General features: G+C 30.2%; 1 protein-coding gene across 9 annotated transcripts in view; it reads right to left on the reverse strand.

Moving 5' to 3' along the window:
* Positions 1-24,264, reverse strand: part of LOC145277872 (uncharacterized) — a 623,323-nt gene that overhangs the window by 458,964 nt on the left and 140,095 nt on the right. For 7 of the 9 annotated variants that reach the window (XM_080129852.1, XM_080129859.1, XM_080129853.1 and 4 more), the window contains exon 2: positions 6,230-6,323. In XM_080129852.1, the coding sequence (XP_079985978.1) occupies positions 6,230-6,250 (21 nt within the window). In that variant the 5' untranslated portion in view covers positions 6,251-6,323. Of the gene's footprint in view, positions 1-6,229; positions 6,324-16,655; positions 16,987-24,264 lie in introns of those variants that run through there. The other 2 variants (XM_080129847.1, XM_080129846.1) reach the window with 2 other exon arrangements.

The following is a 24,264-nucleotide window of genomic DNA, read 5'->3' on the forward strand; positions in this document are numbered from 1 at the left end:
TCCAGTCTATGGTCCCCTCGGTCCTGACTTTCACAAAAGACACTCATCTAGCTGAAAACACTCACTAATTTCTCCCACTATCTGTGCCTAAACCTAAACGTAGATTCCATGAACAAAGCTTCTAAGAACTAAACGCCTGTGGAACACTGTTCAGCTTTCCTGCTTTCCAACTGACTACAATATGGTTGTCTTCAAGTCCAACGTGAACAAATTCTTGATGAGCCATCCTCTTAGGTAATCAAAGTTATCAAATTTCCACTACTAGCGATGACTAGAACATGTTCCCCTTGACCACTGTACGCTATTTAATGTTTATCATTGAGTGACCTCTGGGTCTTGATAAGTGACGACTCCTTTGTAAAAGAAAAAAAAAAAAACAAACACTAGACACTCATTTCAGGCTACAGCTTAATTTTTTTAATGAATAATCTAACGAAGTTAGATTATCAAAGTCAGACCCAAAAGCAAACTTTGCTTTTCTGAAAAGTTAATTTTTATTTATTGTACTATGTTATTGGCAATATAATAGAATACGTCACTAAATTTGTGGGCACCCCGCAGTATGTTTATTTATACAAACATTGGCTACATATGTGCATAGATGTTTCTGCTGAAATTTCTTTAGAAAAGCAGTGTCATTGCGCTGGAATTTTTTTATAATTAATTTCTAAAAATATGATTTCATTGTAAAAGATCTGGCCCAATGACACTTTTCTAAAGGAATTGAAGCAGAAACATGGATGTACATATGTAGCCAATGGAACGATTTGAAAATTTTTCCGATTCCAATACATTTACAGATTCTGTTTTAAATTCACGATTCATGTTTTTCTTTAGATGACCATAAAAATTCACACGATATATTTTTGTGAACATAAAAATGCACCTGTGTGGGTGATCTATATCTTAATTTTGTTTGTAGCTTAAAAGCAATACATACTTACCATTTTATCTTTATTTGAAGTAATGAAAAATTAAGTTTTAAACAAAAACAAACCAAATAAATAATTACAAGAATCGTTTTGGCTTTAGAAAGTAGGCATGATTTTCTCCAATTCTGATACTCTAAAAAGTTCCAATTTTCTTTATTCCTGGATTCTGATTAATCGTCCCAACATATATATGAAGTACTAATGATATTAGAGGGTGATAAGTAATATAATGGATTAATCCAAATCGTATAAATACAACATTGGTAAATTAAAAAACATCTCAATTTTGAATTTAGAGACAGGGACGAATCTCACTGGTGAAGACATTTTTTTTTGATAGCATGAATAGGCTAGCCAAATTGATCTTGAGCAGGAAACTAGATCCAATATCTGGAACATTTTTTTGTTTTTGTGATCAAGGGAGGTGGTATTTGATCAACACTGCTGGGGAGCCATGATTTAATATACTATTGTTTTTAAATCTTCAAAACTGTTTCATGGTAGACAACTGATGATCCCTTAAACAACATTAGGACTATTGTGAATTCGAGAAAGCAAGTTGATGCAGCAAAAAAAAAAAAAAACAAGATGCAGGTGATTAAATAACTTACTGACTAAATAGTTTTCCAACGAATGACAAAATATCAATGTCAGTCTAATACCCGTTAGTAAATTTTCATGAAAAACTTCCATCCTCTTGACATAAAACTAAATTAAACTAAACATCCTATATTGTGACTGTTTAAACCTAATAGTTTTGTTCTAAAAGATTGGTTTATTAGCTTAGTAGTAAATCGTGTCCATACAAAAATATAAATATGTAGACATAGCTAATTTTCTATGAATGTAAATTACAGCATTTCAAAATAATCATAATTTTAGAATTACCTTTTTTTATATTAAAAACTCTACACTGGCAAGAAACAGCACAAAAAAAAATGAAGAAATGAGAAAAATATTTGTAAAAAAAAAAAGTCTGTTTGCTTTTATTTATGAGTTACCATATATCGAGTCCAAAATCGCTCAAGGATAACAGTTTATTGTGATGAATAGCCTAACAGTTAAAAGATAATGAGAGGATTGAATATTTCCACGTAACACTCACTCAAAACAACAGCCGGCCTCGAAAACAACATTTCACTCTTTGTGAGAAACATCATTCATCAAATGTCGAGACTAAATAAAACAGGGCAGAAGCAAAAGCTACCAAAAAGTGTGTGTCCATTTTCTACTTTTCATCTTCAGATAAATGAATGTTGGTCATCGTAGAAAGCTTTTGTTGCTAGTGTTGCCGAGTGTCTACACACCCATTTCATCAGATAAGCCTAGACTATGGAAATACCAGTCCATAAAACAGGTAGTTTAAAGTATAGGATAGGACATTTAGAGAATATATATCATGCTACTACTGGTTTGGTAGTATTAGACTGGGTTAGTATTAAGGGGAACCGGATAAACAAGATTATAAAGTGTTCTGTAAGTAAAACATCTTATTTTCACAAATAAATGCTTATAAGATTATTAAACTAGCAGGCCGCCCAGCATTGCCCGGTTGTTAGATACTTAAATAATATTTTAATTTATGCAAATTATGTATTTATTATTATAGAGACAATTTTCTATCGATTATTATATTGAACCTAATATATGATAGCGAGATGAAAACTTATATATATATATATATATACTTGGGTGCTATCAGCTAGAATTGAAACCAAAACATACATCTCTCCACTGTCATTCCATGCTCATATGCATATCTATAAAAGTAAGAATGTGTGAGGACACTTCTCAACTTACATACTCAACAAATTTTTGATTTATGGACTTGAAATTTGTTATACAGGGTATTCAGACGTGTAGGAAACTTAAATTGGTTTTCATCTGGAAAAAAAGGCTGCTAAGGGGTAAAAATTGAAAAATTGGTACTTGGGAGTCTTCAGACTTTTTATCTATTTGTCAACCGTTTCACGACTTTGCATGTGGTTATGAAACATGACAGCTTCTTTACGTTAAGAATAAGTAGGTTTGAAAACACTTCTAAAGATCATGGCAAGCTGGTCTAATGGTTATTGTACTTGACTCACTGTCTAAGTTTTGGTTTCGATCTCAGCTCAAGTTTGTTTTTGTTTTTTTTACTAACAAGACGTGAACTGTTTAGAAAAAACAGTGCTAATGCACTTGCTGATCCGCGCTATTTTTTGAATTGTATTTCCAAGCTTAATTAAAGTTTTATGTTATGTTTATTTATTCAATTGTAAGGTTAAAGTACAGAATAGGTACAAAACACCCTTCCCATGTTAAGAATGGCTTTTTAAATAACATTGTTTTAGCACGGATCAATAAGTGCACTAGTACTGAAAAAACATAATACTTGCTTATATGTCTCGGTTCTTTTCATTTTTTTATTTAACGGGTACATCTAGTATATATATACATTTTCATCTGTCATTTTTTCACCCGATCATCGAAGACAAGATTCAAGCAAGCAAGGAAAGATGCCCGGATGATCTACAGAGTTTTATAATTATATAGATAGATAAATGTATTCCTCCTTGATGAGGGTTTAAAATAAGTTTACCCAATGTTCATATTTTTGGATAAAATTTTGCCATAGTCAAATAAGACAAAAAAGATTGATCACTTTTCTAGTGTCTATCGGAAGAAACGTTTAAATTAGAATTTATTAATTTTTACCTATTATAAACATATGAACAAAGTTATTTTTTTTCTCTTTATTCAATTATGTGCAAGAATAAATGCAAACCCCTTGTTTCCTTGCTCTCAATACAATTTTTATTTTTTTTTTTATCTATAATTTTCAATTTCCATGTTATAAATAAAAAATGAAAATGTTTTCTTTTGTTGTTTTTATGAATGTCCAATGCAAACCGTCTCCACAATATTACATATTGTAACATCGCCTAATACAAAATGAATATCACTGTCAGCTCGGTACATTCAGGACAATATTTAAATTATTTCCCCTGAATCATACTGGGCAACAAAATTAACTCTTCAATTATGAAGACACATTCTGCCTAAGTTTACACTTTCACATGGTTGCTGTGGTTTCATCAGATCTCTCAGTTTAGATGAAACTCTCAGCTAACAATCTCAGTATCGCACTTTCCTACTAATCACAGCATAAATTCTCAGTTCTGGTATAATACCAAAGCATGATGTATTTACTTTACATCACCCATTCAATCTCTATAAAATGTTGACCTTGACAATTCATGTATTTAAATTCAGTGTTTAAAGACTTTTATAGCAAACTCTTTCATTAGTAATTACTAGGGCTAGGATAACAGCATATTCTTTTCATTGTTTTGACTCTCGAATGTGTATCCATTGATATCTTATATATTTTTATATAGAGTGATATGGTTCTTGATTGATTAACTGTGTCTAACTGTGTCGGATATTTGACCCAAGAGTCAAAACAATGATAAGGATATTCTCTTGTCATAGCCCTAGTAATTACCTCTAATTTATCTGACTTATGTATCTTATGTCTTATTGTCTTTGACAAACCTTCATCAGGAGATATTAAATTCTTTGTTTTTAGTATATTAACTCTTATTATATTTTGAGACATCATAAGCATAGTGAACATGATGAAATGGAAGCAGCTTACTGTAATAATGCCTGTGTTTCTTAACCAATCACAGACAAACATTCTATGTAATTCTGGAATGTCTAGATTTAACTTTTTCTTTTTTGTTTCTATATATACATATTATATTTCACTTTTTCTCAGAAACTACTAAGCCGATATAGCTAAAAAATTTTATGGACATTTGGTATGATAAGGTGCAGCAAACTAAGTATTATGGTATCCATTCAATGCACAATTAGAGATTAATAGGGATTAATCATCACAATACCACATTTACCTTATTTTCTCAAACTATTGAGTGATCTGACTGAAATCTTGTATGAATCTTTGTTATGCTAAGGTGCAGCGAAGTAAGTATGATGGTATTCATTTGATACACAGAGTATACAGATAGGGATTAACTGATTAGTATTTGATGCAAAAACTGAGCACAATTTTAACCATATTCCACCCTCAATTTGACAAAGAACTTATTCCAAGTCAATAAGTTATAACTTTTGTCCATTTTAAATGGATTAAAAAATTTAGTGTATATGTGTGTTTGTAATCTTAAATGTCCTTTCATTATCATTTTATTATTTTGCTCTTTTATCATTAGTTTATATATAACTCAACCATTTGTGTAGTATTACACTTTCTTTATCATTCTTTTTTTTTTCCTTTTTTGTTTTGACCTTGTGTTATTCACACAATAGTACAACATTCAACATGCCACCTTTGTGCTAGAGACAAGACTCCAACATGTGCCTCTCTACACAAAACAAAATGGAATATCACATTTGTATGCCACCATTGAATTCTATGTAAAAATTTTACTTGAGAATGGTTGTGTTTAATCTTAATATAAGGTTTTGTTTTCAATTGCATCCATGTACATCACAATCTTATATGAAACATTAGTAAAGACAAAATTTAAAAAAAAAAAAAAAAAAACCGGAAATGTTGGACAAATATTTCCAATTCAATTTCTTTTTGTTTATCTACTTGATTAGTTTTGCTCAAATCATTTTTGTTGGCATGACAATTTATTTTGTGATCTTATTTATGAATCAATTAAAATTTACGGATATGAAGAGAATTATGATAAACTAAGACACAATCAAAAGAATGAGATACAAAGTCAAGAAAAGAACTTGATTTGTCCTGTGAAAGGGATATATTCGTTTGAAAAAGCTGAGTCGTCTTAGCTACTATTTCAAGTAATAATCTAGTAAGTTGTCTTATTGAATAGTGTTTGCAGTCAGAGTTCATATATCCTTAAGTTTGAGCGGCTTGACCAGTCAGTATTTATGGCTTAATCAGCCAATCATATTCTTGTGAGGAGGAACTCTGATGTTCTCATATTTATTACATCCAGAACTAAAATATTGTGTTTGTCTGCAGCATATAAACCATTTGGGGAATTATTTCTAATGTTGAAACAATTTATTTTGTAAATGGTTCATTGTATTCGATTTTTTTTTTTTTTTTACATTGTAACAACTATCATCCTAGTTTGATTAAATCAGCTTGAGTAATTTTAGTGTCTCTGACAATTGCAACATATTTTTGCTGATTGGATGTAATAGAGATGCTGTACTTGCTTTGTATTCGATGAACTTAACCCAAGTTGCTTTTTTTTTTTTTTTAACCAAAAATTGTGAAGAATTAAAAAGACATAATAAATATTTCTTACCTTTGATGAATACTGGGCCATGGAACCTTCCGATCTGATGGTTCCCGACGCTGTGCGACGGAAACGGACATCCTCTTCCTCAAGACGAACATTCCTGAAAAAAATAAATAAATAACCAAGTAAGAAGAGTTTCAGACAAGAACTGGTTTGATCTGACAAGATTAATCTCAACTTATGTAACAAGTAAAACCATTTTTGAAATTCATTTATCATTTGAACAAAAGAGTAAGAATTACAACCGTATGCAGTGTGAAGAGCAAGTTAATGTTATTTGATCACGTGAGAATATTACATTTTAAAAATACAAATTTGAAATAAGTTACTGTTAAATAGTCACTTGCATGTATGTCTAAATGAATAAACACAAAAGATTTATTTTATTGCACTTATATTAGCATCGAAACAGATTACTGCTATTTTATATTATTAATACAATATTTTGAGATACGTGTGATATGTGTGTGTGCATATATATATATTAGTGATGAGACGATACCAAAATATTTTTCCCTGATTCCGATACAATTACCGATTCCATACTAAATTACAGATTCAGATTCTTTATAAATCTCTAAATATTTAACTAGAAAAGTGTTATTTTGTCCCGATTACTGTAAAAACATATCTTAAATGTGCATATATATTCTCAAATGTAATAACACTTGTGAGGGGATGAGCTAGAGATTTTAGTCTTACTGGAAGTTTAAATCAGTAAATATTTATTTTATTATTACTACAAGCAGTGGAAGATGTTTCTTAAACCAAAATCAAATAAAAAAGATAATTAAAAAGAATTGGTTCTGACATTGGAAAATAGGCTCAAATTTTTCCGATTTTGATACCCAAAACAGCTCAGATTTTTCCGATTCCTGATTAATCGTCCCAGAAGACGTCTATTAAGATGCCTTATTTGCATAACTACTTTTTAAACAGTCTATAATAAATTAATATTTAGTGCTATTTTTTATTTTATCTTATTTTATATATATATATATATATATATATATATTTGTGTGTGCTAGAATTGATATTAACAGTAATAAAAAAAGAAAAAAAATTTTTTTTAAATTAATCAATTTGTGTATTAATTTTTTCTTATCTTCATAATTGTTGCTTCACCACATTTCGATCAACTCATCCTTTGGCTTTCTTCAGATGGTTAACCGCAAGAGAACAAGTTGGCCAAAATGTGGGTAAACAATTATGAAGATGAGGATAACAGTCTGCAAAAAACAAATACACAAATTATCAAGCCTCATCTCAAAGGATTAAAAAAAAATATATATATATTATATATATAACAAATCAATTTGTATCAAAAATTCATAAATAAAAGAGATGAAATAATTTCTCTTTCACTATCACTAGTGACACTACATTTTCATTTATTTTTAAAAAGAACCCTTGCCCTTTTAACATGCCATAGTTCAGGTAAATGTCTCTTTCCTTTTATTTAGTTTTATTTAAAAGATAATTTTTATTGAAATTACAAAGTTTTCGTTTCATGTTTACAAGAAACTTATGAAATATTCATTGCTTAAAATTTATGTTACAGCAAATTTTGCAAAATGATAACGAGCTGACAAAATCATATATAAGTAGAAGGTAAATAAATTTTAAAAATAATCATTATATATGCTCCAACAACTCAACATAATTGTGTACGATCGTTTCTGAGATGTTTTTTTATATAAAAATATGAAATTGACACCAAATTTAAAATGAAAATATGATTATCATGCATACATTAAAAATTTATACAGTAGATTGAGAGGTAGAAAGAGAAAGTTGCATAAGATAAGTACAATTTAATAAGAATCCTTAAAAAACAGTTATATCAAAATATACAATGCGGTAAAATAAGGAAAATAAAGATTGTTTACATTACAGATGTACATTAAAAGAAAATCATTTTAATCAGGTTATTCTATGATATTCTTTCTTTGGAGCAAGGGGGCATATTGATTTACATTTAAAATGCAAGGATTGTCAAATCTGAACATCCTAGAAAAAATCAATAATCAATTAAAAAAAAAAAAAAATTATAAATATATATATATATACACAAAAACGTAAAAAATTCATTCATGCTTAAGTTTAAAATTAAAAATAAAAAGCTTCAAAATGCAAACGGTTAGTGTTGAGGTGTGTTCACTTCTTGGATAATAATGAACATTTTCCACTAACTATAAAGACCACAAGAATATGTCTTTCATTGTTAGTACATGGATTATGCATAAGTCATGCATACTTGGCAGTCGAACTGAGATATACCCAAACTTATTCGTTGTATTTGCTTTTCTGTTCACTATATTTTGTTTCCACTAATTACCAAGTTGTGTTTACGTTCCAGATCTTTACAGAACCACACCAATTAGAAAAACACTTTATCAGATGAAAATTAGTGAGAGCAAAAATTTTGGTTATAATTTAAGATATCAAAATGTCAGCCATACAGAGCTTGATGTTAAAAAAAATGTTTATTTTCATTGAATAAAGTTTAATTGAATCATTCAAAATACTTTCAATCTTTTTTTTTTTTTCATATTGCTCCATTAGATACTCCCACTCAGGGTTAGTGACTGCCAAATAAGAATTAAGATAAATGCGTCATTTAATTCAATACGCGTTCTTTGATATCTGTATTAGCTATAATGTTATTTTAGAACTTATGTGTGCCAAGCAAAATAAAAAATATAGGACACAGATTGAATAACTAGAATCTATTTGGGTACCATAAAGTGAAATTACACCCAAATTTGTTTATCGTAGTTTACAATATTCTTTATAAAATAATATAAATTATAATAGTGTAATTTCTATATCTAAGGAATATGGAACGTGTAGATAAAGATTTTAGAAGGGTGTACTTTTAATATACACTTCATCAGCAGAGCAGAATGCAACAAATGCGAGTAATTTAGTGTCTTTGAAGTACTAGTCTCATCTTGAGCGTTACTTTCACAACAGTCCAGTCATAAGTTGTTTCAAGAGAGGATTTCTCTTAAACTATCCATTTCCTCTTGATATGTATTGCTGTTCCTACATATTGCTTTTGCTCAATGTTGTAGGCAACAGACGATTCCTTACTTTATATTATATGGATAGTGGGAGTTGAAGTTTAGATATAGACAGTTTAGATGACACCAATAGTCTGAAGAATCCAAATCCTCAACACAAAACACGTGGAGTTAAATTCATAGAAACTGAAAAATAGTGAATACATTGCAACAAAAATCAGAGTTACTGCTGATGGTGATTCTAGCACTAAACTTACATCCACGCAAATATAGTCAAAATTGTTTTCTGTGATATAGGCGTTGTTTAGATTTTAAAATAAAACGTATGAAATAAATTTATAAGCCAAATTATAATCCTATATTATGTAAAATAAACAAATATTTGTTTAAAATTTTATAAAATTCTGATGATAGCATATATCATCGAAATATTAATTTTTTTTCCACCATGGCAAGAAAAAAAAAAAAAATGTTGAATAAATATTTGTTTATTTTACATAATATTGTGTTGTAATTTGGCTTATAAAGGTATTTTAAATATTCATATATGTTCAGCCTAGTTAGTAATAAAATGGATGACTATTTGGGAATTCCAGGTGCTGTATATGCTCTCCACTTATCTCGGCATCATATCCAGTCATCCTGGACTTCTCCTTGTGACTGGAATCAAGCAGTGTCGATTAAGAGGAGATGTGGTTGAAAATCGTGCAACTCTAGCCTTACAACTTCATGCGCAGCTACCCTTACAGGGAGTATCCATTGTCTTTCAAGACTGAACAGAGGCTTCCAAATTTATATATATATATATATATATTTATTACATGCTATTTTGAATATTTGATTCAATTAATGTAACATTATTTATCCTTTATATATACACACACACACACACAAAGGATGTTCCAAAAGTAACGCCTCCTATTTTTTTATTCCGCCCGAATGGATGAGAGGGGATTGCATATTGCATTGTTATGATGACTGAACTTATGCATTCATGGCCAGAAAGTTTCATCACTGTTAGATATAAATGGTCTGAGACTAAGAAAGCAATATGGATGTGCATCAGAAGTAGAACTGTATCATTGAATTCCTCCATGTAGAAAAAATTGAACCGATCAACATCACTGGCACCTGTTGAACGTTTATGAAACTGATGCAGTTAATGTCAGCACAGTTAGGAGATGGGTTCATAGATTTCAGAGATTTCTGACAGGATTCATCTTGGGTGGATTGAACCAAGTGCATTTGCAGTATCACGAATCAAAACAGTTCATCCAGATATGTTTGCTGCTGACTCGTCAGCATATTGTGATTGCATCATTGCACACCTAAGACGTGATGACCAGTCATATCTTCCAAGTCAGTTTTGATGGTTGCATCATCCTGCTAGTGGTGTTAGTGTATATTACCTGGTAAATCAGGTCAGTTGGTAGACAACAAAGTATGTGCTCAAACCATCGGAGCATCCTGATAAGCAGTGCTTCCTCAAGTTCATGCAAGGATTATGAATCCTGAGAATGCGGTGAAGACACCACCAATCAAAGACTTCCAACCTTTGAATGTTTGCTACTTGTAAGGGCCAGGTTTTGTATCTGCAAAGAATGATTGTATGAATAAGAGTCTGGTAGATGCAGTATTTATTCAGTAGCTGGATTTCTTTTTGCATTGAGAATGATGGTGACTATGTAGAAAAATAAGTTTTGAAGCACAAAAGTCACTCATTTTAATGATACCACTTGTCTCTTCATTTGTTTTTTAATTTAAAAAATAGGCCTTACTTTTAGAACGACTGTTATATATATACTCATATTATATACATATATGAACACACAATGAACATATCAATGCCTCATTCAACAGGTGTTGAAATTTTCATACTATCGTATACAATCGGCTGCTTCTGTTTTTCTAAACACACACACACATCAAGCTACATAATTGTCAAACTATATCAGCAAGTTCGATCATTTTTTTATGACGTTAAGCACTTGCGTTTCTAATTTTAAAATAGAATTTTCATTAAAAAAATTATTATATATATATATATATATATATATATAAATAAATCATTCAACTTTTTTCTTTTGCATTATTTTTATCTGAAAGAAAAACTTAAATATGTAATTGAAGAGAAAAAAGATGCAAAGTATGGTTCTTTTTTATGAAACGAGTGCATTGGCAAGAGTATAGTAGGGGTATAAGAGCACAACAGAACCATGATAGTTGACTGAGAATCCATATGGAGCTTTTTCATTGGCTGGTCGCATAACAGCTACATCATTAAAAATAGAAACCGTAAAAAAAACTTTAAAAAATACATAAAGAATTATAATAAAAAAATACATAAATTATCGCATGTAGTCCCTATTTACTTGCCTCCCCACGATGGCAGAGTTAGACACAAGGTCGGTTTTTTAATGTGGGAAAAATCCAGCTCCCAAAAAGGAGCACTCTGGATAGGAACAAAAATAAAACTTTTCTTAGTCATGAAGGATTTCTCCACTGACGGAGGGCAGAAAAAGGTGAAGTATAGCATCAGAGCAGATACTACACTGATCTTGGCCTAAAGGATGTAGCCACCGACTGCAGAACTTGTTTTTGATGAATTTTATCTGGAAAACTGGCTGAATGTGTATGAACACTTCATGATGCCAGGATAATATCTTGATGCATTAAAGTATACGTTATAAAACCAAATAAACCATTTAAAATTTTTTTTAATAATATTTAAAAAATGGCTGACCTATCATGATTCTATTATTCAAAAATAATTTTTAATCATTTAAGCAAGCGAATAGAAAGTAATTGCTGTAAGGAATTAAAAGTCAGAGGTCAAGGTCAAGTATTATTGTTCTCTTGTGCTCTTAAACCAGAGATAAACTGTCATTTTCTGTTGCAACCCTGTCATAAAAAAACCTGAAATGTTATCTGTATGAATCTCAGTTATAAAAAAATTCAGAAAAGAGGAGGTAGAGAATTGTTAGAAAATGGTTCCGTTTGACATGCATCAAAAGTGCATTTCATAAAACTCACTTGTATTAGAGAAAAAAAAAAAAAAAAAAGAATACAGACAATTTATCAACTTACAATCATGTTTGGCTCTATCCAACCAGTTATAAGACAATTTGGATGTAATTTTTTTTTTTTTTATACATAATTCCCTCCACAAGTATTTATTAATGAAAAAAAAAAAAAAATCAAACTTTTTATATCTTATGTAACACTAGCCTGGGTGCTCAGCGTTGCCTGGGTATTTGGAGGTGTGTGTTAAGCAAAAAAATAGTAGTAGTAGGCAGGCTCGAACCCGTACCACGAAGGAGGGAAAGAATGGGGGTAAAAAATGTAACGTCTTTGCCGTTGCATCCATCGCTAAACCGGAAGTGGCGAAGGTTTAAAATAAGGCTAGTCAATCGAAAAGAGGGGATGACTTTCAAAAATATCAGCGAAAAAAGTGACCCCCTCCTTGTAGAAAAGTGCCCAGTAGAGGGTGAGGGAATTAATTTTTTTTGCCAACTTTCGGTATTTGTCGTCCAAAGAGTCAAGCTTCAAAACAATACTGACCTTGTGAAAATTCGTCACCTCTGTTGAAAGTTTTAGGCAGGTATACACACATACATACATCTAAACAGACAGGTGAGATTTATATTATAGACGGATGCTCGATAGACTTCATAACAGAAGCCACATACATAAATCTTTTCAGTTAGTTATTTCTGCCTCACATTAGTCTATGTTATTTGTAATCTAGCTACCTAAATGGTCAACTATAGTCGAGGGTGACCCAAAGACGCCTTTTTATTAGTTGCTACACAAAGGTGTAGGGGAGGATACTACTCCATTCTAAGAATTATTCGACTCCTTATAATACTGAGTATTTAGCAACGGAACATCAAGGACCATTTTTTAAGTCTTTGAATTGAACTTCAGTCAATGAGCAAACCCTTACCATTATGTTAAATTAGTTCATTGTTCCTATTTACTTGCCTCCCCACAAGGGCAGAGATAGACACAAGGTCTGTTTTTAACATGGCAAAAATCCAGTTCCCCAAAAAAGGGGTACTGTGGATAGGAACAAAAATAAAACTTTTCTCAATCATGAAGGATCTCTCCTCCACAGACGCTTTCTTGGATTTTTATATTTAGTCTTGTTCAATATTTTTTATATAATTGGTCATACATGCAAAAACTCGGGAGTTTTCACTCAAATCTACTACTACTGCCATCTATGTACACCAGGAAAACTTTCCTGTAATGTATAATTTTTCTCCTCAACACTAGCCCGGTCTTATATACTTAATTATATATATATATATATATATATATATATATATATATATATATATATATGCCATCCATAACTAATAATCTAAAAGTACTATTTTTACCATCATCAGATCAAGTGTATTTTCAGCAGCCAATTATACTAGCAGGTGAAAGGAATGGGTTTAGCATGACACTGTATCTGACGTTACTTATAGGCTTTGTCTTTCTAAACCAAAACATTAAACAAAACATCTATATATAAAGTAGTAGCGTTCGCGCTTGTATGTCTGTGCATAAAACTCCTACAGTCTACACCAGTGGACTGATCATGACCAAACCTGGCATTTTTCAAGGTTATGGTCAAAGGTCATAGCCTATGTATATATACTCTCCAGCAGCCCACATTACTGGACGAAACCTAACCTAGGAATGCTGCACACCATTTTTCAATGTCAAGATCAAAGTCATATTTGGTGTGGCTCTTACAACATCCACTTACTGCACATAACGCGCCAAGCATGGGTGTCTTTACTAGTTTAAAGAAAAACAAAAAAATTTTTTTTTTAAAAGCGATGAATTGTTAGTGAAATAATTTTGCTTTATTACCGAGATGAACTGAGGAGGAGGCTAATTTTTTGTGCTTATAATTTTTCCAATTTAAAAAATTACAATATTAAAAAAGCAAATGGTATAATCAGTATAACATGATATTTTTGACTTTTTTTATGTTACACCCCCCTCCCTCCTGCACACTACCCGATTTGTTTTTAGAATCAGTTACTCACAGGACGGACCACATAAACGTTGCAGACATTCATAGTGAAAGTGGTGCTAGGGAACACCAGTATTAATTTCTTGCAAGAAATGAATATATTTTCTACTCATTCCTATTCACTGATTTTTTTCTTCATTAATTTTGCTGTCACTTCAAAGTGTAGTAATCAAAGTCATGTTGGCACAATACTAACAAACGCATTAAGTTAGCAAAGTTATATATTGGCATAATATTAAAATATACATTTTAAAATATGTCCATTAATTTTCAAGGGAGGTAATTTAAATGAAAGCTATTAGTTTTGAAAATTCCAATAGATTTATATTAAAAGCTATCTAATAAGTTATACATTTTATAAGAATACTCAGAGCTAGATAAATAGTTGCTGAATAACGGGTAGTTTTTTGCTTATAAATATATAGTAAAGTGAAAGAATGTAAAACATACGCACTAAGTTGTCCCATAATTTTATTAATAAAGATGTAAATTTTATTTAAAAAACAACAACCGTGGTCAGAGCAATATGTCTAACACATTGTTGGCTTCTTTTTTTTTTTCTACCTTTATGTAGTATTTTTTCTTTTTTAGCTTCTTATATCAAGTGGCTTCACAACTTAGCTGAAGTGATTTCCATATAAAACCAGTGAATCATGCATGGTCTCCCGTGAGTCCACAGTGGACGAGATAAAAAAAAAAAAAAAAAAAAAAAAAAAAAAAAAGCTAAGTTCAGCATTTGCGTCCATTTAGCCCCAGAGGAAATCAAATCCTGGTGAAAATGAACGAACGGTGCAGTTTTACACCTTAACATATGTAAATTTGAGTTCTGCACCATGAAAAAAAAAAAAAAAAAAAAAAAAATGAACGAGTTCATCATTTAGCCCCCCCCCTATTTAGCCAGAGAAGTCCCAAAGACCTTTAAATTGGAGTTCAGCACCATGCAAAATTGCTAAATAGACATACTCAGAAAATTCTGAACAAATATAGTAAAATAGTCTCAAAAAATGGAGTGTTTTTATAAGCCCTAAAAGAGCCCCTGGGGCACATCCAAGAGTTATCACGAAGTATAGACAAACAAAATTATATAGAAATCAGTTACAACTTTTCAGAAAGGTTTATAAAAATCCAAAGCATAATTTTTTTTAATAAGCACAAAAAAGTGTCAATTTTAGCCATTTTTTTAGCAAAAGGCACCCCTAGAAGGCAACCAGAATTTTCCCGAAAAATCTTTTCTGTTACTTTTTTACTCATATCATGTTTAATGTTTGTGCAAAATTTCCAAAATTCTTATTGAGAAAAGTGCAGAAAGATAAACGGACAAGGGTGAATTTACAGGTCCACCCTCCTTTTGTTGAGAGACCACAAAACTATAAAACTTAAATTTCAGGAGTCAGAGCCAGAGTCAAGCATTTGGTCTACTAACTGAAGTCTTAGTTGTGGATCAAGCAGTTGCATAGATTGTTGGGATTACTTTTCTCATCTTGGTTGTTACAATAACTGTTTGACCAATGAAACCTCTGACCTTCAAGTGCATCTTTTCTAACTCTAAAACCTATTGGAATTTCAAACTGAAATCTTCATTTAATCCCCATAGATAATTCTCGTTCCATAATCGGATGGAAGTGTGATGTTAGCTATTGTCTGTAGAAAAGATTGGACCTTTAATCTCCAGCACACTGTCACAATCGATTGCTAATTAATGGTTTTGTTTTACTATCTCTGTAGTTAACTTTGAAATTCCATATAGATTCCAGAATTTGACGAAAATTCCTAAATTGCACCAAGTATAAATGAGGGTTCAAGATTCAATCCTCACTCCAGGCAATAGTAAATAAGGAAAAAAGAAAAATTAATACTTCTATCTGATCATAGCTAATGGAATGAGAACAATTTACTCCCTTGGATTAAATAAGTTTGAAATTCATGTTCCACTGTTCGATAAAGATTCCCCAGTTCAAAAAAAGATGCACCCAAACAAGATCAGAAGTAACATTGAGAGTAATGTTCTGAAAATAACAAAGCTGAGAATAGTAGCCATAATTACCCAAATTATCAACCCTCGTCTCAAAAATTCAGAAACAAACAGTTGTATGTTGTTGCATAGATTGTAAGTTGAAAATTGTTTGTATATTTGAAATGCATGTCCACAGAAAAAAGTTATTAGTTAATAAAGAGAAATCAGAAAGAGGAAATTAGTTTATTTGTTTTAAAAGAAAACCAAATTATTATCCCAGAAATAATTAGTAAGGAAGAAGCCATTTTTGTTTAGTATTTGAGAACCAGTGTTAGATTTCCGTTGTTAAAAAATGGTTTGAAGAAGGTGTTAGTTTGGCAGTTACCTAGCATGCTTAATGAAGCAAGGGGTATCTACCTCAGGTCAATAAGTGTCATCCGCCTGGGGTGTAGAGTCTGTTGCTTTCGTGTGATCTGAGGTGTGCCGTAAATGTTCTGCACATCAAACATTCGGGTAAGTTCCATCACGGCAGATTTAGACCAACACTTTGAAACTTACAAGGGTTTATAATCACTATTATAGTACTGCAATCATTTTTGCTCCTACTTTAAAATGACCGTATACCTGTAGATGTAGAGTTATTTCTAAAGATTTACACACTAAAAAGAATTATATAGAAATAGAGCCAGAATAGACAAAATTGGCATTTGAATAACTGGATGTCAGTTTTTGTTTTAAGAATATCGTCACTTAGTATCTTGCCTGCACTATCATAAGCAATTATGATAATAAAAATTTATTTTCTGAAGGGAATATTTGTAGAGTTACGAAAGAAAAACTTGAGTAGATTATATCTAAATATAACGAGGTGGAATCAGTAACCCCTTGGGTGTGGGTAACCTTAGGAAGATAAGAATTTCTGGCATAATTTAGAAAATCATTTTTTTTTTTTTTTTACTAAAATTTTAAAATTAACTTCATGATTTTTTTTTCGTTTCTCTTCTAGATCTAAACTTTAAAATTTATACATTTTAAAATCAGAAAAAATATTTTAATAAGTTCTTATTCAGATTGCTGTTGTGTTTTACGGCATGTTAAACATTGTTGGGTCATTTTATGCCAAACTCTCAGATTTTTTTTTTTTTGCTTGAATACAATTAATTTGTACATTTTTGTTACATTCAGCACCTGATCACCCAAGTATTTATCCAGGATATTAGAATTAAATCCATAAAAATATTTTTCTACGAATCGAAACAGTAATTTAAAAAATAAACTGATAACAATTGTAGCTAATTTATTGTAAGCATCTATTTACTTATATTCAATTCAAGTAAGATGATCTGTGAATTTTTATTTTAGGGAAAGGGAATCTTATTGATTTCACCTTGAAATATTGTATATACAATAAAGACAAATGTTAAAACACAGCTATTTACAGGCTTCATTCACATAATTATTTTTAAACAGTTTATCAATCAAGGCTTGATGATATTCATTTGTAATTTTGTCCCATTTCATATATATATATATATATACACACACACACATACATACATACACACACACACACACACACACACAATAGTTTTAGCAATTTAAATAAATTTTTAACAATAATTAAAGTGATTTAATAAAAAAAGTATAAATTACTGAAAGATTTAAAATATGTCCATTAATTTTCAAGGGAAGTGATTTAAATGAAACCTATTAGCTTTTAAATAGGAATAGATTTATATTAAGTATATCGGAAGTTATACATTTTATAATAAAGCTAGATAAATAGTTGCTGAATGACTGGTAGTTTTCTGCATATAGATATATAAGTGAAAGAATGTAATTCCCGAATTAATTATAAACATAAAAACTTGATTGTAACAATTTTCTTTAATTTATCTTTCATAATTACTTAAATTAAAAAGTTAATCTTCCAATCTTTAAAATATCTAATTAAAAATTTAATTTAATACTAGAAAAAAATATATATATAAAAGTGTAAATTCTAAATAAATTCAAATTTTAAAACTTGAAAAAAAATAATCAGAGAATCTCAGCTTACGCCTTTTGAGATTTGATTGCAGCCTAAAAGGAGCCTATGAAAATCTCACTGCATTAAGCGGGTTCATGAGTTTTTCTTGAAGGTTACGTAATTGCATGAGGAGTCAGTAACAACCAACGATGCAAAAGCACTAGTAATTGCTTGTTTAACGATGGTAAAAGTGCACAAGGGTTGACGCTCAATTACATAAAGACTCCCAGAGTGAAAATTTGTCCACAAATTCATTGTCTGAAATTAAAATAAAATGGAAAAAAAAGCTTATTTTAAACAAAATTGCTAAGCAGGTTAAAAATCATGCATACAAAAAATAAAATTTTAAAGGATTAAAATAAAAAATATATTTTTTTTTTATTTGATGCGATTGTTTATACTGAAAAATCAATCAAGTTATAAAATTAAAAACAAAAATATAAGTGCATTTTTAATAAAAAGCGATAAGCTGTACCTACCTACCCAGCATTCCTTGAAGTCTTTAATTACATACATATATATGTAAGAATTATTTTTGTACTAGTTTACATTAGAGCATACCAAGATGGTAAAAAGCTCAATATTAGATAGAGCAATTAACAAACAAGAAAATAGCCTTTTTCCATTGAAATTTCCATTACTCTTCATTTTTTTTTTTTTTTTTTTGCTTACTGAGAAGCGTTTTCTAATGACAAACAATTCGTTAATTGATCCCTATGAACTTCTTGGTTATGGGATATTTTCATTTTTACTTAATTTATTATAACTTTTTATATCTCACTCTAATCAATACACACCAAATCCCAATTTTTCCTGCTGGGCCTTACAGAATATAATTTCCTTGATTATTTGAGCTTTTAATTCTATTGAAGATTTCTTTTAATTCAGAAAGTTTTTTTTATGCATTTTTAATTTTAAGCTAAGCAGTAATATATTTTTACCATCTTTTTAAATAGAATTTTGAAAATTAATACGGTTTTAATCTTATATATATATATCACGGTCATGTGGTGACTAATTACGAGTTAGGTGGGCGGACAATTTTATATATATACTAGCAAAAGTACCCGTCGTTGACTGGGTTCAAAAACAGCCTACAAAAAATGGACTGATTTATTAAAGTATGATAGGTTATGAAAAGGAAGGGTTGTAAAGAGATCGCTTCGAATTTGGGGGTATCAAAACCAAAACAAAATAGGATGAAAGTAAAAATAAAATAGATAAACCCCATAATTTATTATACCATACCTGTTCACACTGAAACACTTATCACAATATTCTGTGGATCTATATTAAAAAAACCTTGTTAAACTTTGTGACATATTTCCATTCTATGGAGGTCAGGCGTGAACGAACACCCCATAATTTTATTATACCCTATTTCTTCAAACTGAAACATAATTATCAAAGTATACTTACGCAGATAGATATGAAAAGTCTTTAAAGTTTGTGCCTATTTCCATTCTATGGAAACCAGGCGCGAACGCAGACCCCACAATTTTATTATACCATCCCTATTTAAGTTAAAACATACTTATCAAAGTATTATTATGTACATCTATATTAAAAACATTTGTAAACTTTTTTTTTTTAATTTTTAAATTTTTTATTTCCATACTTTGTGGACTAGGCGCGAACACACACACACAATTTTAATGAACCACCGTTCTGCAGGATCAAACATACCCATTCCTGTGTCTCGATACATCTATCATTGTATGTAATCAGTTTTTTTTAAATAGTCAACCATATAGGAGCCTATTCGTGACCACACACAGAGCTTTATATATATATATATATATATATATATATATATATATATATATATATATATATATATATATATATATATATACACACACACACACATATTTAAAATTTTTAATTTACTACTATAATATATATGCTGTTATAAACTCGAGGTGTTAAAAAAAAAAAAAAAAAAAAAATATGGAAAGAAAGCAAATGCAGGCAATTTTCTTTAAGGAATTAAGAGTAAACAACCAGAAAACTGGCCTGCAAGGTTTATTTAAAACAAAGTGATTGTGAAGTTGAAAATCTTGAATATTAAGATTATAATAGTCTCGTAAGCTTGCTGCTGATGGACAAAGAAATGCGTGAAGCCAAAACAAAAAGCAAATATTCATTAAAAAAGAAAAATAAATTAAATAAAAACTTTGGAATTGGCATTGAATCAAAATCACAGTCAACTTTCCTATGGACACAGTAAACATTGTATCGGATATAACTTTGATAAATACCAATGTTGGGACGATTAATCGGATTCAAGATCAAAAATTCAGAAATTAAAACTTTAAGAATTGGCATCGGATTCGGGGAAAACTGTCTACTTTTCGATGCCTATAACGGTTCTTGTAATTGTTTATTATTTGGTTTGTTTAAAACTTAATTTTCCATTACTGCTACAAAAGATAAAATGGTAAATGGGTATTAGTTTTAAGCTACAAACAAAATTAAAATATATAGATCACCCATACAAGTATATTTTTATGTTCACGCATATATATCACATAGGTTTTTACAATAATCTAAAGAAAAACTCTACAGCTAAATATTTAGTGATTTTAAAAGAATCTGAATCAGTAATTATAGCGGAATCGGGGATGGAAAAATTTAGGAACCCTACCATTAATAAATACACAGTCTAATATAACCAGATAATTATCACACAGAATGAAGACTCCATAAGCACAAAGCATGTATCGGTACAAGAAATTACATTAGAATAGCGGAGGTCGTTATTATAACCAATCACAAAGCCAGAAAAGATTCATATAACTGATGGCACTTCAATAGAGTAAACATCATTTAATTTATAAGATGTAAGAACAAAGTTGTCTGAATTAAAAAATAATCATTCAAATTAAAAAATATTAAATCAAAAGTACTTAACATTTTCTTTAATTAATATCCAATATATATATATATATATATATATATATATATAGCTATGTATAAAAATTGAAAACAAACCCAAAACTTGAGCCAGATTTAAAAAAAATGTTAAATTAGAATCGTTACAATCCAAACTTTAAAAAAAATCAGATTAACCAAATTTAGCCCTTAAAAAGTTTAATCTGGCAACTCAGGTTCAGTTGACAATGATGAAATGGATCATTATAATAATCAACGACTCTATATTAGAAAACAGTTTCCTAAAAAAATTTTTTTAAATATAAAAAATTGACTCTTTGCTGGAATACAGGGAGATTAAAAATTACAGTCATCCATATTCGCCAGACCTCTCTCCTACCAACTACCATTTCAAACATCTTGTTCCCTTTTGGTGGGAGATAATCTTCATGAACAAAAATGTAGTCAAAAACAGATTACAATGTTGGAATTTTATGAAACTAACATGCATAACCAAACAGACCATGAAAAACACTATTTCAAACTGAAGCCAAACAGACCATTCAAAATCTTGTTTCAAACTGAAGTCAAACAGCAAGATCGATGGACAGAAGCTCTTACAGAGATGCATAGGACATATCTAAAAATTCACAACATTTTAAATTACCCCCCCCCTCCCAAAATATAGTTCCCAATAAAGCATGACAAACAAGTCTAAAAAGGTGATTTAGTGAGTTTTACAAACATTATCTACAAAATTAGATAAGAAAGATCAAATGTCTCCATATTTTGTAATAGGAAACTTCAGAGATGAAAGAGGAAAATACACGTGTCCGTGTGGGTGGAATGTACGCGCGTGGGCGTGTCGGGGAAGGGGGGGGTCTTGTAGCAAGCAAACAGCTCAAATTAAGACGGTCTACTTGAGGCAACCAGCTTACCAAAATTCATAAATTAAAGGAAACTATCATAGTTCATGCATTTTATTTAATTAAGGAGTATACACCTGTCAAAAATAACAGAAAAGAAAGAAAAAAAAATGATGCTTCGTCAGTGTTCGCAATAATGTCCATATAAAAGCGTTGTCAATCAGTGGGGGAAAAAAAAAAAAAGGAGCGTTTAAAACTGTAAAGTTATAAAAAATTTAATTTATCAATTGGTATAGAAATAAAAAAAGAAAAAACTGCATTATAGAGATAGAATGCAAAATTTCTTTCCAAATTCATTTCAAACAGCATGCTATTTGCCTGAAACATTTTAAATAGTTTTGTCAATCATTTCTATTTTTTTCACTTCCAAACTATGTAATTGGACGGCTATTTATATATATATATATATATATAAATAAAACGATGATAATTATCATTATTAATAATATTTATTATACTATTTTCTTCCGTCAATACATTCCTTTCAGTTTCTAATCATTTATTATACATACTGAAATAAGTTACGCTTTGACAAATTTTAGAAAAAAAAAAAAAAGAAAAAAAAGTACAATGTTCTTTCACAAACGGTTAAGAAAATTCACGTGAACTCTTTGGAAAATTTTCAGTTTTCCAATGTGATCAAGAGCGGAAAACCGCTTGAAATATAATAGAATATTAAATATAAGACAAAAATATCGTTTTTATGCTTCATAAACTCCCATAACTTTGAAATTACCATTCTAGAAGCATTCGTGGAATAATATATCTTAACATTATATATATTAGTAGCAGTGTGTGTGTGTACATAACTCCTACAGCCTACATCACTGCACCGATCATGATCAAACCTCGTATAATGATGGTCCCCCACCTAAGGATGGTGCACACCATTTTTCAAGGTTAAAGGTCATTGTATGTGTGTATATATATATATATATATATATACTTCCCTACAGCACACCACTGAACCGATAATGACCAAACCTGGCATGATGATGGTTCCTCACCTAGGAATAGTGGGCACAATTTTCCAAGTTAAAGGTCAAGGTCATAGCCTATACTCTGTTACAGCCCACACCATTGGAGAGACAATGACGGAAGCCGACATGGTCTCCAACCTAGAGATGGTGCACTACATTTTTCAAGGTCAAGGTCGGGACTTTGCTGGTTCAATATAAAGTTTAGGGACTTTCTTGAAAAAGTTTTTGTGTGGGAGACTATTTTCAATTATAGTTTTATAAATACTTCATTGATAGTGTTTAAAAAAATTCTTTCCAAACATGTGCAAAAAAAAAGAAGAAAAAAAAAGGAGAATTCGACAGACCTCCCAACCTATTAATCAAATTTGAAGAATATGCTCATGTAAATTTATGCACATGTTTATGTATTTCTATGTATACGATCACTCTTAACATTAACTAGAAGACCATTATGAATTTTAGAATCTTACACTTATGAGCAACATGGGCTATATTTAGTTTAGTTTTCCGCAAGGAAGGAGGAGTGACAATTCAGATACCTCTGATTTCTGTGAAATCAGAATTTTAGACATGAATTAATAAATATTCCTCAAATTTCAGTTTCTTTGGAATATTTTAAATGATTTATAAATGCATAATATTGGCATATCCATAATTGAAAATTAAAATATTTCACATCTGCGTTAAATTTAATCAACCAATTAAACATGATTCCTTGAATTTCATTTTTTTCTGACAATGCCTTAAACTTAGTTGAACTATAAAATCAGCTATATACAGTTTAAATCGTCGGGAATGTATTTACACGCTAATACTACTGTGAAAATATCAACGAACTCGTATGTTCCCTTTCCTTCTTTCTAGTAATACGTAAAATAGCAGCGTATGATTATATGTATTAATAATGATTAATTGAATTCAATAGATATTGTATTTGTCATTAAATTATTTAAATGGTTGATATGCCATAAAACAACCCTTCACACTATAATAAAGGCCAGCGCTTTGCACAGGTAAACAATATTTGGGTGCAAGTCCAGAATTCAACCTAATCAAAAAAAAAAAAAAAAAAAAAAAATACAGAAAAATCTTTGATGACATGGAACTAAACCATATTTCAAAAGGCACGTAAATTGAGCAAGTATTTTTTTTTTTAAGATCAAATGCATAACGAGGCGATACGTTGATTTTATCCGTCATATTTAATAAAGTGACAC

This window comes from Euprymna scolopes, chromosome 6 (assembly GCF_053919585.1).
Source record: "Euprymna scolopes isolate OS-2025 chromosome 6, ASM5391958v1, whole genome shotgun sequence".
NCBI classification, from domain to species: domain Eukaryota; kingdom Metazoa; phylum Mollusca; class Cephalopoda; order Sepiida; family Sepiolidae; genus Euprymna; species Euprymna scolopes.